General features: G+C 39.8%; 1 protein-coding gene across 4 annotated transcripts in view; it reads right to left on the reverse strand.

Moving 5' to 3' along the window:
* Positions 1-16,591, reverse strand: part of LOC106094403 (uncharacterized) — a 198,472-nt gene that overhangs the window by 135,652 nt on the left and 46,229 nt on the right. Inside the window, exon 4 of one of the 4 annotated variants that reach the window (XM_059366226.1) lies at positions 2,404-2,579. The exons of the other annotated variants lie outside the window; for them this stretch is intronic. Coding sequence (XP_059222209.1) covers positions 2,502-2,579 — 78 coding nt within the window. The 3' untranslated portion in view covers positions 2,404-2,501. Of the gene's footprint in view, positions 1-2,403; positions 2,580-16,591 lie in introns of those variants that run through there. 4 annotated transcript variants of the gene reach the window in all.

Here is a 16,591-nt window from a genome sequence, read left to right on the forward strand (position 1 = left end):
GTCAGTTTTGTACAAAATTTAGCGTGAGATGTTTTATTTTAAGTCCCAATGCGAGTGCAAAATTTTACAGTTTAAGATATAACCTGTGCCGATTGGCCTTTTAAGGATGTAGAAATGGCTTTCTAAGGATGTAGAAATCCAAAATGTTTGTCCTATCGTTAGATTGTCTTTTAAGGTTTTATTTCATATTTCTATTGGTATCAAAATTAAAGTCTGACCAGATAAGTTCTATATATTAAAAGTACTATGTAAACTAAGTGGTGTAGGGTATTATATAGCCGGCTCCGCCCGACTCTTGCATTTCCTTGCTAATTTTATTTTGAAATCAGATGCTGCTAACTCCCATGTTCTTTGTCGCGGCGAAATCTATTGGCCTCAACCCCAACCCCAACGATATCTCGTGGAGGCTAAACTTTCCGAATGGTGGACAAAAGATGTATTTCTCCTTTATCTTCGCATTAAATTCTTCCAAAACGATTTTAATATCAAGGGAGGGGCAGTGGTCATATTCTCTCTCTAGGCGCTCGTAGAAAATATCCCTGGTCTGTTCGTCTTTGTCTTCCGTCGAGGCATGGGCACAAATAAGGCTGATGTTGAAGAATTTGGCTTTTATGCGGATTGTGGCTAGCCTCTCCGGAGGTAAACCTGGAGACAAGGGTTTTCAGTCTCCGCTTAACCACAAATCCACAGCCAAATTTATGCCTCGTGTTATGGCAGCTAAAGAATATTTCGTCACCATTTGGAGTTGCTGTGACGCCATTTCCGGTTCATTGCACTTCCTGTAAGGCGGTTATATTCGCCTTGTAATTCTCCAATATATCCGCCATCGCATACACTGCACCTACTCTATAGATCTTACCAAGTCCATTATGGTCCATTTTTCGTTTGCGTAGGATGATAGTATATTCATTTTGTCATTCGGTTTGCAACACATGGAAATATCCATTTCCGATTCTATAAAGTATATATATTCTTGATCAGTGTAAAAATCTAAGACGATCTAGCCATGTCCGTCCGTCTGTCTGCTGAAATCACGATACAGTCTTTTAAAATAGAGATATTGCGCTGAAACTTTGCGCAGATTCCTTTTTTTTCTGCCCATAAGCAGGTTTATTTCGAAGATTGGCTATATCTTGATATAGCCCCCATATAGACCGATCCGCTTATTTAGGGTCATAGGCCCATAAAAGCCACATTTATTATCCGATTTTGCTGAAATTGGGGACAGTGAGTTGTGTTATGCCCTTCGACATCCTTCTTCAATTTGTCCCACATCAGTCCAGATTTGGATATATCTGCCATATAGACCGATCTCTCGATATAATGTTTTGGGCCCATAAAAGGTGCATTTATTGTCCGTTGTCGCCAAAATTTAGTATAGTCCGTTAAGTTGGGCCCCTCGACATCTTTCTGCAAAATGGCACAGATCGGTTCAGATTTGGATATAGCTGCCATATTCTCGATTTCAGGTCTTCGGCCCATAAAAGGCGCATTTATTGTTAGATGTCGCCGAAATTTGGGAAAGTGAGTTGTGTTAGAGCCTTCAACATTATTTTTCAATTTGTTCTAGATCGGTTCAGATTTGGATATAGCTGCCATATAGACCCATCCCGCAATTTAAGGCCTAGGGCTCCTAAAAAGCGCGTTTATTGTCCGATGTCACCGAAATTTGGGACAGTGAGTTGTGCTATGCCACATATTTCATCAATTTGGCCTAGATCGGTCCAGATTTGGATATAGCTGCCATATAAACCGGTCTCTCGATTTAAGGTCTTCGGCCCATAAAAGCCACATTTATAATCCGATTTCGATCAAATTTGTCACAGTGACTTATGTTAGGCTTTTCGACATCCGTGTCGTATTTGGTTCAGATCGGTCTATATTTGGATATGACTATCAAAAAGACCAATATTTTGTTCCACAAAATTGAACAATGTCTTGTACTTATAAGACTTCTCAATATCCGTGTCGAATTTGGTCCAAATCGGACCATATTTCAATATAGCTGCTATGGGGGCATATATTATGTCCCATGGGGAATCCAGACAGGGATAAAAGGAGGCAGATACTCAGAGAAGTAGTAAGAAGATCAGTACAGCCTACGGCGCCTGCAGAAACATACATTGTATAGGTGCGCCTAGCGCAGCTGTATGTAGATCATGTGAATAGGACCATGAGACATTGAAGCATTTCTTTGGTCATCGCCTAGCATTCACAAGGAAAATCTCCCGCCATTGGGGTAAAAGTCTTATACCGAACATGAATGTAAGAGGATTAAGGGATATATAAAAAATCGCAAACTTTTTGAGATAGGCCTTTTCAAGATTTACTTTTAGATTTAGACAACGACCCAGTTACCTGACTAAAAAGTCGACTTTGCAAATTGTTATAAAACTAAACGTATTCAGTTTTTTAATCAGTTTTTATTTTATTTTTCTTACAATTATATTTTACTGCTAGGATCGTGTTGCAGCATAGACCATGAATTGATTAAAGATGTTTCATGCCCAGTTATGAAACCATTTGATTTTATCTTTAAATAATTTCCAAAGTCCATCATCACCTTTTGTTTTTTTTACCTGAAATGATAAAAAGGTGAACATTTTAAAATCCCACATAAGCCAAAGTCCCTTAACCCAAAACGTCCGAGAGATGTACTCGATATTTCGAAGGTAATAAAAATATAATTCCAATCGTACGAGTGTATATTCTATATTTTAGTACAGTAAATTTTAATTTTCTTATGTATTTGAAACAACAATAGATCGGAGCGGACATGTAGGGTATTATATAGTCAGATGAAGGCCTCAAAAGGTCGTCAATATTAGTGAAAGGGCAACTATTGCCGAAAATAAATCCATGTTCTCTTTCACGATGTGTAGACATCTTCTCAATATTGATTTCTAGCTTAACTCAAATTAAGTGTTGCACCCAGTATCTCAATAATTTGCCAGAGATATACCAGTTCACACAGTTCGTAATCGAGATGCAATAGCGAGTTATGCAAAGACTCATCCGGATTCACTATTTTGAAGTAGTGTTGACTTACAGATTTAGGTACGTATGCTACAGCTTGGCTAGATCTCGAGGCTTCCATTTGAAGAGGCCTTTCAACACATTTAGTAGTATGAGGTTTCCAATATCTACAGTTGGGAATTTCATTCTTTGGACCAGAGTAGGATGCTCCATTACGGACTATGGCAATAGTGATCAACAAAATGATAAGGATGCGTCGTACACTGCACATAATTAAACTTTTAAACCGAAACCAAAAACTTTGAATTATATTCTATTCGCGTGATATGTTCCTTCCGAACTGATGCAGAATTGATCTGCATGGATTTGTTGTCATACAATGACTATCTGAAGCTTCGTCAACTAAATGACTACACTTTACTCGTTACTTATTGTGGTTTGTAAAATTATTTTAAGACCTATAACAAACTTGTGATATGTTCGTTATAACAAAGACAATTATATGTAAAAACTGGATAACGGAATCCATTTCAATTTGTAAAACCTTTTATCGGATGCAACATGCGTATAACACAAGTAAGGCAAGGCGCAAAGTCAAGCTGCGGCGACTATAAAATACCCCATATTTATATATTTTAGGTAAAAACAAGTAAAAGCGTGCTAAGTTCTGCCGTGCCGAATCTTTTAAGAATAGCATTTGTCAAGTTCTTTGAATTAGTTTGTCAAAAATATATATGAGCTATATCAAGTTATTGGCCGATATGGACCTTACTTATCATGTCGTACAAGTCATAGAAAAATATTATCTCAAAAAATGTCACCTCAGAAAGTCAAATTCGAAGATCGATTTATATGGAAGCCATATCAGGTTATGGACCAATTTAAACCATACTTGGCACAGTTGTTGGAAGTCATACCAAAATGACATATGCAAAATTTCAGTCAAATTCGATAAGAATTGCGCCGTCAAGGACTCAAGAAGTCAAATCAGCAGATCGGTTCATTAGGCAGCTATATCAGAATATGGGCTGATTTAGATTCTTGTTTGAACCGTTGAGTGGGGGAGCGGACGTTTTGTTATTTCACTCCGCAAGAATTTTCCTGTAACTCGTAATAGGTCATTATTTTTGGAATAAAAATTTAAGTCACTCAAGGATAGCTGCGATAGAGATATCCATTAGGCGGTTGATGATCTGCGTCTGTTCTCAGTGGAGCGGCAGATCTAGAACCCGGGAGTAGGCTTAGAATGGACTCCAAAGACCCAACAGCTGCAGTGGTGGTATCAGGCTGTAGCATGTTGTCTGCTACTGAAACCCCGACTGGTGGAGCGGCTGCTCCAGGCTCCATTAGTCGACATACCAATGGTCAGCAGGGGCTTTTGACGAAGACATTTGGTTCGAGTCTCAGGGACAAGGCCGAACCTATTCTTTCTTCGCATGCCTATCATTTGCCTAGGCCATCGGCCTTTCCCGGCAAGCCAACACGTTCTTTCAGAGAACTAGGGCGAACAACAGTAAGATGGGTCCAAGAACCTTTGCTAATGTCGCTAAGGACAGTTTGGTGATGGCAGTTGTCGACAAGGGAGAAAAACAGGGCTGCATACCTAGGAATAATTGGAGTGGGATAGTCAATGGACTGTCATCAGTATACTCTGATGTCCTTGCGGAGAAGAGAAGACGCATCGCTCTCAGGTTTATTGAGACGCTTGGTGCGAATGATCCTAAGATTCCCACTAATAGGGAGAGAGAGACTCCATAAATTGGGCTCGGGAATTCGCTGCACAGGCTACCCCAAAGACTACACGTATAGATTCGGAAACTACACCGCAGTCAGCCAAAAAGCTGCGGTCACCTGGAGGGCATCCCATGACTAAAAGAACTAGGGCAAACAACAGTAAAATGGGTCCAAGAACCTTAGCTAATGTAGCTAAGGACAGGTTGATGATGGCAGTTGTCGACAAGGGAGAGGAACAGGACTGCATACCTAGGAATAATTGGAGTGGGATAGTCAATGGACTGTCATCAGTATACTCCGATGTCCTTGCGGAAAAGAGAAGACGCATCGCTCTCAGGTTTATTGAGACGCTTGGTGCGAAGACTCTCACTAATAGGGAGAGAGAGACTCCCTAAATTGGGCTCGGGATTTCGCTGCACAGGGTACCCCAAAAACTACATGTTTAAATTCGAAAATTATACCGTAGTCAACCAAAAGGCTGCGGTCACATGGAGGGCATCCCATGCCTAAAAGAACTAGGGCGAACAACAGTAAGATGGGTCCAAGAACCTTTGCTAATGTCGCTAAGGACAGTTTGGTGATGGCAGTTGTCGACAAGGGAGAAGAACAGGACTGCATACGTAGGAATAATTGGAATGGGATGGTCAATGGACTGTCATCAATTCCTTGCGGAATTTTCTGGGTTTCCTCCAGTTTGTGACGATGCAGGCTGGTATCGGGGCCGATACAGACTAATTGCCTTCGGGGATTAACGCTCAATTGAAATGTATCGTTGTGCACTAAAAAATATTGGTGAGATCTGTCCAGGTGCAGCACTAGATTTAGTCAAGAAGGAAGATATTCCGTCTCGACCAATGGCGCATGCTTGGAGACCAAGGATTCCCTGAGATCCTGAATCGATAGTTGGAAGACTAAGGGAATGTAATCCCAATCCTTCAACCACCAACTGGAAGATTGGTATATGGGAGGAGGCTGATGGTGAACGGAGACATGCAGTATTCGTACTAAACTCCCGCTGTCCACAGACCTCAATAAGTCTGAAAGGGTTGTATCCTACGGATTCAACAGGTTTAAACTGAAGGTCTATAGAAGCGGTGGGGTTGGGGTCGAAATCAGGAGACGACTCAGCAGTTATTGCTGAACACTTGCCTGAGGATTGTAGGAGACGGAAAATCCCCCTGTCACGGTCGAGACAGGAGGGGATGGCCTTGAAACGGAACCCGACAAGCCCTGTGCGGGTTGGTCACAAAGGACTCAAAATGTGCGCCAGGGGGGAAGGACGGAATTCAGAAAATACTTCGACAGCTGCAGTTAGTGAAGCATCGAAAGAGAAATCTTCCACACCGCAAGTGTCCAGTGTCCTGAGGAAGAGTGGTTCCACAGCCCTCTCACCGGCCCCTGGATGCGTACGGAAACTTATCATGACAAGTTCTAAAGATCCTTGTAAGGATGAAGTCCTGTTGGAATCAGAAGACGAGGCTAACACAACAGTGGTTGAAGTTCTGAATCCTGACTATGGTCCAGTTTCTACAGAAAAATCTCCACCATTGTAAGGCCGCTTCAGCGGCACTGCAGAGAAACACCATAAGGAGGTGTACTCCTCTCCTCTCCAATATACTGTGTACTGTCTCCATTAGCAATATATTATTGTCTCTGGAAGAAAAAGGCGTTTGCTGATGACGTGGCAATTGCGGTTAGAGGAAAGTTTCCCAGCACTCTAAGAGATATACTTCAGGAAGGTCTACGTCCAACAGCAAAGTGGGCTGTAGATATAAATCCGTACAGGACAAAAGTAGGTCTTTTCAGCAGGTGATACAAGTTGCCTACAGTGGAACCTGTCTCCTTGGATAGAGAAAATGTTCCATTTAGTGAGCGCTATCGTGATTTCGACAGACGGATAGATGGACATAACTACACGGACGCAGAATGTAGAGACGATCAAGAAAAGAGTAACACACGTCGGCTGGGCCGAATCTTATATACCCTTCACCATGAATCGCATTTGTCACGTATTTTGTCCGGTATCTCCTTATACGCCAACAAAGGATAGTGGATAAGAATTGCTGTTGGTTATAAACTAATTCAAATCCAATTTGGCACGCATGTTGAAGGTCATAGCAGAAGTCATTGTACAAAATTTCAGTCAAATCGGATCAAGAAGTAAAATAACGCGATCGGTTTAAATGAGAGCTTTATCAGTATATGGACCAATTCAGACCACATTCTGCACGTAGGATTATAGTCAAAGAACGAATCATTGTAGAAAATTTCAGTTATATCCGATAAGAATTGCGTACTCTAAAGTCTCAAGAAGTCAAGATCCGAGATCGGTTTATATGGCAGCTATTGCAGGTTATAAACCAAATTGACCCTCACTTGGCACATATGCTGGAAGTCATAACAAAACGCAAAATGCGAAATTTCAACCAATTGCGCCCTTTACACGCTCAAGAAATAAAATCAGGAAATTGGTTTATATTGGAGCTATTTCAGCTTATGAACCAAACCATGGATTCTGCTAAGAATTTATACAAAAAAAATTTAGTTGTAAAAAAACATAAATTTTTTCTACATACCAAACTTTTACCAAACCATCAAATATTAAAGCTTCTACGAACCGAACAGGGATAATCAAGAGACGGGTTTATATGGGAGCTATATCAGATTATAGACTGATTTCGGCCGTTCTTGGCACAGCTGTTGGAAGTCATAACAGAAAATCACATTCAAGATTGTGTGATTCAAAATTATTGGTCCCTAGGTATGGGGGCCACCGTAGCGCAGCGATTAGCATGTCCGCCTATGACGCTGAATGACTGGCTTCGAATCATGGCGAGTACCTTAGTAAGGTACTATGTCAAGTAAAAATTTCTCTCCAAAAAATTCTCTCCCCGTTCGGTCTCGGCTTTAAGAAGGAGGTCCCTTATCAGGTAGGACATGCTTTTATAAAAAGTCACCGGTAATTTGGATAGACAGGCAATCGGTCCCTGGTCACTGAAAACTGGTGAAATCACCAGTTTGGGACCGGTTCAAAATCCTGCAAGTTAAGAACTGTAACACATACAAACAACGATGCGAGAGCGAGTAACAGAAGCATTAACAGACTTCCTCTGAGGGGTTAACAGAGCTCTGTTAATGCTTTAAATAAACATAAACTTTAGAAAAATAATAATATTTATTAAATTTTGCAAAGACTAGAAAGAAGAAACAAAAAAAAACATACCACAATCTGGAGTTTATTATGCATGGTTTGAATGAAAACCGACAAATAAAATATCTATGAGAGAGATATTATGAAAATGGCAGATTAAACAAGTAAAAGCGTGCTAAGTTCGGCCGGACCGAATCCTATATACCCTCCACCATGGATCGCATTTGTCGAGTTCTTTTCCCGGCATCTCTTCTTAGGCAAAAAAAGGATAAAAGAAAAAATTAGCTCTGCTATTAGAGCGATATCAAGATATGGTCCGGTTTGGACTACAATTAAATTATATGTTGGAGACCTGGGTAAAATGTCAGCCAATTCGAATAAGAATTGCGCCCTTTGTTGGCTCAAGAAGTAAAATGGAGAGATCAATTTATATGGGAGCTGTATCCGAATATAGACCGATTCAGATTCATAATAAACACATAGGTTGACGGAGAATCCGTCGTACAAAATTTCAGCCAAATCGGGTAGGAATTGGGCCCTCTAGAAGCTCGAGAAGTCAAGTCCCCAAATCTGTTTGTATGACAGCTACATCAGGTTATTAACCGATTTGAACCATACTTGGTTCATTCCAATCGGATAAGAATTGCGCATTCTAGAGGCTCAAGAAGTCAAGACCCAAGATCGGTTTATATGGCAGCTATATCAGGTTATGGACCGATTTGACCCATACTAGGCACAGTTGTTGGATATCATAACAGAACACGTCGTGCAAAATGTCATTCCAATCGAATAAAAATTGCGCACTCTAGAGGATCAAGAAGTCAAGACCCAAGATCGGTTTATATTGCAGCTATATCAAAACATGGACCGATATGGTCCATTTACAATACCAACCGACCTACACTAATAACAAGTATTTGTGCAAAATTTCAAGCGGCTAGCTTTACTCCTTCGGAAGTTAGCGTGCTTTCGACAACCTTTAAAAATAGAGATATTGAGCTGAAACTTTGCGCAGATTCCTTTTTGGTCCATATCCGATTAAGTTCGAAGATGGACTATATCGGACTATATCTTGATATAGCCCCCATATAGACCGAACCGCTGATTTAAGTTCTTAGGCCGATAAAAGCCACATTTATTATCTGATATTGTTGAAATTTGGGATAGTGGGATTTGGGATTTGTGTTAGGCCACTCGACATCCATCCTTAATTTGCCCCAGATCGGTTCAAATTTGGATGTAGCTGCCATTTAGACCGATCTCTCGATTTAAGGTCTTGAGCCCATGAAAGGCGCATTTATTATCCGATTTTGCCAAAATTTGGGACAGTAAATTGCGTTAAGCCCTTCGATATCCTTTTTGTATTTGGCCCAGATCGGTCCAGATTTCGATATAGCTGTCATATAGACTGATCTCTCGATTTAAGGTCTTAGGCCCACAAACGACGCATTTATTATCAGATTTCACCGAAATTTGGGACAGTGAGTTGTGTTAGGCTCTTCGACATCCGTGTTTAATTTGGCCCAGATCAGTCCAGATTTCGATATAGCTGTCAATCTCTCAATTTAAGGTCTTGGGCCCATAAAAGATGTATTTATTGTCAGATTTCGCCGAAATTTGGGACAGTGAGTTACGTTAGGCTCTTCGACAACCCTCTCCAATTTGGTCCAGATCGGTTCAAATTTGGATATAGCTGCCATATAGACCGATCTCTCGATTTAAAGTTTTGGCCCCGTGTCGTATATGGTTCAGAACGGTCTTTATTTGGATATAGCTATCATAAAGACCAATATTTTCTTCCACAAAATTGAACAGTGCTCTTATTTATTAGACCACTCAAAACTTTACCGAATTTGGTCCAAATCGGACCATATTTCGATATAGCTGCTATGGGGGCATAAAATATGCTACTTTACCGGACGAAAGGTAAATGCAAATTTTGCCCATAAACCTTCCACAAAGGGGCAAACTTTTCACATATCAGTGAGTGCAGTCAGATTCATGTTTATGCTCAATGATAAGGGGCCTCCTTTTTAAAGCCGAGTCCGAACGGCGTGGCGCAGTGCGACAAACTTCTCACATATCAGTGGGTGCAGTCAGATTCATGTTTATGCTCAATGATAGGGGGCCTCCTTTTTAAAGCCGAGTCCGAACGGCTGGCGCAGTGCGACACCTCTTTGGAGAGAAGTTTTACATGGCATAGTACCTCACAAATGTTGCCAACATTAGGAGGGGAAAACCACCGCTTAAAATTGTTTTTATACCCTCCACCATAGGATGGGGGTATACTAATTTCGTCATTCTGTTTGTAATTACTCGAAATATTCGTCTGAGACCCCATAAAGTATATATATTCTTAATTGTCGCGACATTTTATGTCGATCTGGCCATGTCCGTCCGACCATCCGTCTGTCTGTCGAAAGCACGCTAACTTCCGAAGGAGCTAAGCTAGCCGCTTGAACCAATACTTCTTATTAGTATAGGTCGGTTGGTATTGTAAATGGGCCATATCGGCCCATGTTTTGATATAGCTGCCATATAAACCGATCTTGGGTCTTGACTTCTTGAGTCTCTAGAGGGCTCAATTCTGGTCCGATTTGACTGAAATTTTGCACGTGATGTTTTGGTATCCCTTCTAACAACTGGTTCATATCTGTCCATAACCTGATAAAGCTGCCATATAAACCGATCTTGGGTCCTGACTTCTTGAGCCTCTAGAGGGCACAATTCTTATCCGATTGGAATGAAATTTTGCACGACGTGATCTGTTAAGATATCCAACAGCTGTGCCATGTATTGTTCAAATCGGTCCATAACCTGATATAGCTGTCATATAAACCGATAATTGGTCTAGACTTCTTGAGCCTCTGGAGGGCGGAATTCTTACCCGATTGGAATGAAATTTTGCATAACGTGTTTTGTTATGATATCCAACAATTGCGCCAAGTATGGTTCAAATCGGTCCATAACCTGATATAGCTGCCATATAAACCGATCTGGGATCTTGACTTCTAGAGCCTCTAGAGGTCGCAATTATTATCCGATTTGCCTGAAATTATGTACGACGGATCCACTCATGACCATTAACATACGTGTTTATTATGGTCTGAATCGGTCTATAGCCTTATACAACTCCCATATAAATCGATCTCTCTATTTTACTTCTTGAGCCCCCAAAGGACGCAATTCTTTTTCGAATTGGCTGACATTTTACATAGGTCTCCAACATATAATTTAATTGTAGTCCAAACCGGACCATATCTTGTTATCGCTCTAATAGCAGAGCAAATCTTTTCTCATATTCTTTTTTGCCTAAGAAGAGATGCCGGGAAAAGAACTCGACAAATGCGATCCATGGTGGAGGGTATATAAGATTTGGCCCGGCCGAACTTAGCACGTTTTTACTTGTTTCTCATGGCCTCGCCAGGATTCGAACCCAGGCGTTCAGCGTCATAGGCGGACATGCTAACCTCTGCGCTACGGTGGCCTCCAGGACGAAAGGTGGTTTACGTACATAATCGAGGTGGTGGGTATCCAATGTTGGGCCCTGCTGAATTTAACGGCTTTTTACTTGTTAAAAGTTTTTTTTTAAAAAATGCTGGACAGGGTTATGGGCAGGATCATTAATTCACACTCCAGACAGATAAGTGGGAATCAATGGTCCAGAGATGCACATACATTTGGGCTTGACAGGTTGGCGCTTGCCTCGGACTCACTTCATATAATTTCTTAATTTTTCTTGTTGTTGGTTATAACACTTCTATTTTCTTCAATTACAATGGACCAACCCTCCGAGTGAACTTATATTTTATGGTGAAAAAATCATTCAACCTATACCCAAGTGACTTACTTCACTCCATTTATGCAACCACTGCTGAATAAAATCCCGTATTCTCCCTCGATATGTGATTATGCGCCACGGTGGCTTCCAATACTAACTTCTAGCTAAACTAACACAATGTATTGTATTTGTAATCTCAATAGGGGTCATAAAGGAACTCGTTTAAATTTACTTACAAAAATAGGATCAAAAGGTGCAGCTACTTTATCAGATTGTTTCCTTAGGTGCGGATATTCAATACATTTAGTAGTATGAGGTTTCCAATGTTTACAGTTGGGAATTTTATTCTTTGGACCGGAGTAGGATGCTTCACTACGGACTATGGCAATAGTAATCAACAAAATGATAAGAATGCGTCGTACTCTGTGCATCATTGGAATTTTCAACTTAAACTAAATAATTGAATTATATCTCAGTAGCGGGCTGTATCTGTTGCTGGTAGATGCAGAATTGCATTCTTTTCGTATGCTTGTCACTCGGGGAACAAATAAACCGTATAATTATTGTCAGGCTTAATATAATTCCATAAACCACAATAAATAAAGATTTAAGGAATAAAAGTACTTAAGCGTCAGATAACTATTTGTATAAAAAGACTAGCATACGCCCGGTTGCTTCGCTGCCCCCGATGGTACACCCAACATCAAGATGTAACTGAATTTCAATTTTAAGTACTTTAGCCTAATCCGAAAAGAAAGTAAAATGGTGCAAGTAAGTTTTAGTGCCAAAATGGACGAATTTAAAAATTTAAAAAAAAAAAACTCTAGTCGCCCGATATATATTGACAAGTTGTAGCTGTATCCCAATTTTGTGAGCTGCAATTGAATTCGCGAAGAAAGTACCATTTTGTATGTTTTGGTAACTGTTTTTAAGAAAAAACTTTCTAGTCGCCCATTCTGTATTCAAAACTTCAGGTTCTAGCTCAATACGTAATAGTACCTAAAGACGTACTAAATGTACCTTTTCCCATCTTCCGTACGTCTTTTTCTACCACGTTGTTTAAGATCCCATTTGTGCCATTGTGGATTATTTATTCATTTATTTCTACTATTTATTACCTAAAGGTACGAATTTCAGAAAACTATCCCATTGCCCAATATATACTGGCATGGAGCATCCTATCCTAAATGTGAGAGCTTTAGCACTTTCCGTAAAGAAAGTACCAATTTGTATGATTTAGTACCTAGATGTAACTGCATCCAAATTTTGAGAGCTTTAACTCAATCCGTAAATAAAGTACCATTTTGTACGTTTTAGTACCTAAATGTACGAATTTGAAAATAATCTTCAAGTTACCTGATATATTCTGTTAAGGAATAACTCTATCCCAATTTTGAGAGCTGTAGATGTACGAATTTCCAAAAATGTGTCTAGTCGCTCGATATATTCAATTAGGGAGTAACTGTATCAAAATTTTAAGAGCTATAGCTCAATCTGTAAAGAAAGTACCATTTTGTACGTTTTAGTACCTAAATGTACTAACATCAAAAAAATCTCCAAGTCGCCCGATATATACTGCCAAAGTGTGCCGACATACCAATTTTCAGAGCTCTCGCTCAATCCGTAAAGAAAGTACCATTATGAACGTTTTAGTACTTCAATGAATTTCATCCCGATTGTGAGGGTTGCGTCTCAATCTGTTAAATAGTACTATTTTGTACGGCACTATAGTACGTTTTCTTCCATTTCTGGTACGACATGTATTTTTTAAAGATCATGATCATTTTTAGCAAATGACTTTATTCTAGCTGTCGCCATTCGCTGTGGACGAAGAAAGACTATTTCGTACTATTTTGTACTTTTTGGTACCATAATGTACTAATTTTGAAAAAAAAAGGAAACGGCACCTACCATATGTTTCCTAGTTGTACCTTAATGCCAAATTTCAGTGCTCTATCAGCTCAATCAGTAAAGAAAGTACTTAATTTTACCAGATTCTGTACTAAAAGTACGTTTTTGGCGTTTCCAGAACAACACTCCACAGTTTTTTCCCACCCCTATTTTTACGCAACATCATATCTCGAGCAGTATTTTTAAATTCTAGCTCTCTCCATACGCCCTGTTCAAAGTTCACTCATTTGGTACATTTTGGGTACTGTTATTGGCACTTAAGAGTAAAAAATTTCCAAAAACTCAGTACTAAGTACCAAAATTCAGAGCTCTAGCTCAATACGTAATGAGGGTACGAAATAGTACCAAATGCGCCACTAATCGTACTATTTCTCCCACTTTCGGTACCATTTTGGAATTATTTTCACTAAATCTTATTTTTTCGAGACGCACTTTCATTTGAGCCCAAAGTGGATCTCCTAGCCCTTTCCATTCGTTCTCTACAATCATGCACTATTTCGTACTGTTTGGTACTCTTTAGTACCTAAACGTAAGAATATCGCAAAATCCCGTTTTAACAAGGTTGAAGCCTTAGCCGTTTGCGCTGAGAGTTGATCACTCAATCTGTCAGCCAATCAATCAGTCACGGAGCTATTTTTATACCCACCACCATAGGATAGAGGTATATTCCCTTATTCGTATCGTTTACAACACATCGAAATATCAAATATCGTACAATTCTAAGACGATTAAACGATGTCCGTGTGTCTGTCCGTCTGTTGTTATCACTCTACGGCCTTCAAACATTGAGATATTGATTTGAAATTTGGCACAAATATGTCTTTTTGATGCACGTAGGTTATATTCTTGAACGGGCCAAATCGGACTATATTTGGATATAGCTGCTTTATAGACCGATATGCCGATAAAGGGTCTGCCCATAAAAGGGAAGGGAACCCATAAAAGATTTGTTATACCCACCACCGAAGGATGGGGGTATATTTATTTTGCCATTCCGTTTGTAACACATCGAAATATCCATTTCCGACCCCATAAAGTATATATATTCCAAATATGCGTAAAAATCTAAGACAAACTAGCCGTGTCCGTCCGTCTGACCAACTGTCTGTCTGACCAACTGTCAAATAGAGATATTGAGGTGAAACATTGCACAGATTCTTTTTTTGTCTATACGCAGGTTCAGTTCGAAGATGGGCTATATCTTGATATAACCCCCATATAGACCGATCCGCCGAAAACCCATAAAAGCCACATTTATTATACGATTTTGTTGAAATTCGGGACAGTGAGTTGTGTTAAGATGGTCAATATCCTTTTTTTAATTTAGACCCGATCGGTTCGGATTTGCATATAGCTGCCATATAGACCGATCTCTCGATTTAAGGTCTTGGGCTCATAAATGGCGCATTTATTGTCCGATTTAGCTGAAATTTGTGACAGTGAGTTGCTTAAGGTTCTTCTTTTTCCCTCTTCGATTTGGCCTAGATCGGTTCAGATTAGGATATGGCTGCCATATAGATCGATCTCTCGATTTAAAGTCTTGGCCCCATAGAAGGCGCATTTATTATCCGATTTCGATGAAATTTGACATAGTGACTTATGATAGGCTTATAGACATCCGTGTCGTTTATGGTTCTGATCGGTCTATATTTGGCTATAGCTATATTATTAGACCACTCAACGTCCGTGCCGAATTTGGTTCAAATCGGGCCATATTTCGGTGTACCTGCTATGGGGCATAAAATTTGCATTTTTCTTTTTTTGTTTTTTATCCAATTTCATTGAAATTTGAAAGAATGAGTAGTTTAAGGTCTCCCGACATCCGACCTAAATATGGTTCATTGCGGACTATGTTTAGATATAGATGCCATATAGACCGATCAGCCGATAAAGGGTCTGAAGCCCATAAAACCTTTATTTTTTATACGCTTTCACTGAACTGTGAAACAATGAGCAGTTTTAGGTCTCCCGACATCCGACCTAAATATGGTTCATATCGGATTGTATTTAGATATAGCTGCCATATATGCCGATCTCGTGATAAAGGGTCTGAAGACCATAAAAGATTTATTTTTTTATCCGATTTCGCTGAAACAAATATGAATCAGATCCTACTATCTTCCGACCGATCTTCTATTTTTGGGTCTTAATCTCATAAAGAGCGGATTTCGTGCCTTATATCGCTAAAAGTGTTACTTGTATATGAGTTCTCGGGACCTGAATAAAATATGATCGAGACCATACAAAGTTCTGCACGGCCGAACTTAACACGTTTTTACTATACACGTATATATATAGAGTATTTATTGATAGATGCAAAAGCGTAAATCTTTCTGATGTTTTATGGAATTATATTAAACGACGCAACAATTATAAGGTTTATTATTGAAAGAGTGACAATGACATGAAGAGACTGCAGATGTTAATCCAACAATAAGCTGTAGCAGATGCAAACAGCATATAATACAAGTAAGGCAAGACCAAAGTCTGGCGTCGACGACATCAAATTGGGCGATTTCATTACATTCAGACTAAAAATCTCTGGGTCACAAATTTCTGAATTCAAAAACAGCTGTCGATTGCCGCTGATCTCTCAGTTAGATGATGATGTTAGACAGTTCCAAATGTTAGATGATGTTAGACAGTTCCAAATTCACCTGTTCTGGGTACAGGATCACAGAGATATCCCAGGGAATTGTAGAGCAAGCTAGCTTGCGAGACTTGGAAGTACCTTCGACATTCCAGGGGAATTGGAATCTGTGAGTATGCTTCTAGTGACATGTAAGTACGGTTTTCAGGAGAGGGCCCGATGGGATGGTCACAAAGTGGGAGTTTTGAACACTCCAAAATCATGTGGCCCAGTCAAGACTTGTTTGAACCGTTGAATGGACGTTTTGTTATCTCGCTCCGCAAGAATACTCTGTGACTAGTGAGACGTAGATATTTTCGAAAAAAAAAAAATTTGAGTCACTCAACGATAGCTACAATAATGTTATTCATTAGGCGGTTGAAGATTTGTGTCTGCTTCGAGGGTTGCG

The sequence above is a fragment of the Stomoxys calcitrans genome, chromosome 4 (assembly GCF_963082655.1).
Source record: "Stomoxys calcitrans chromosome 4, idStoCalc2.1, whole genome shotgun sequence".
Taxonomy (NCBI): Eukaryota; Metazoa; Arthropoda; class Insecta; order Diptera; family Muscidae; genus Stomoxys; species Stomoxys calcitrans.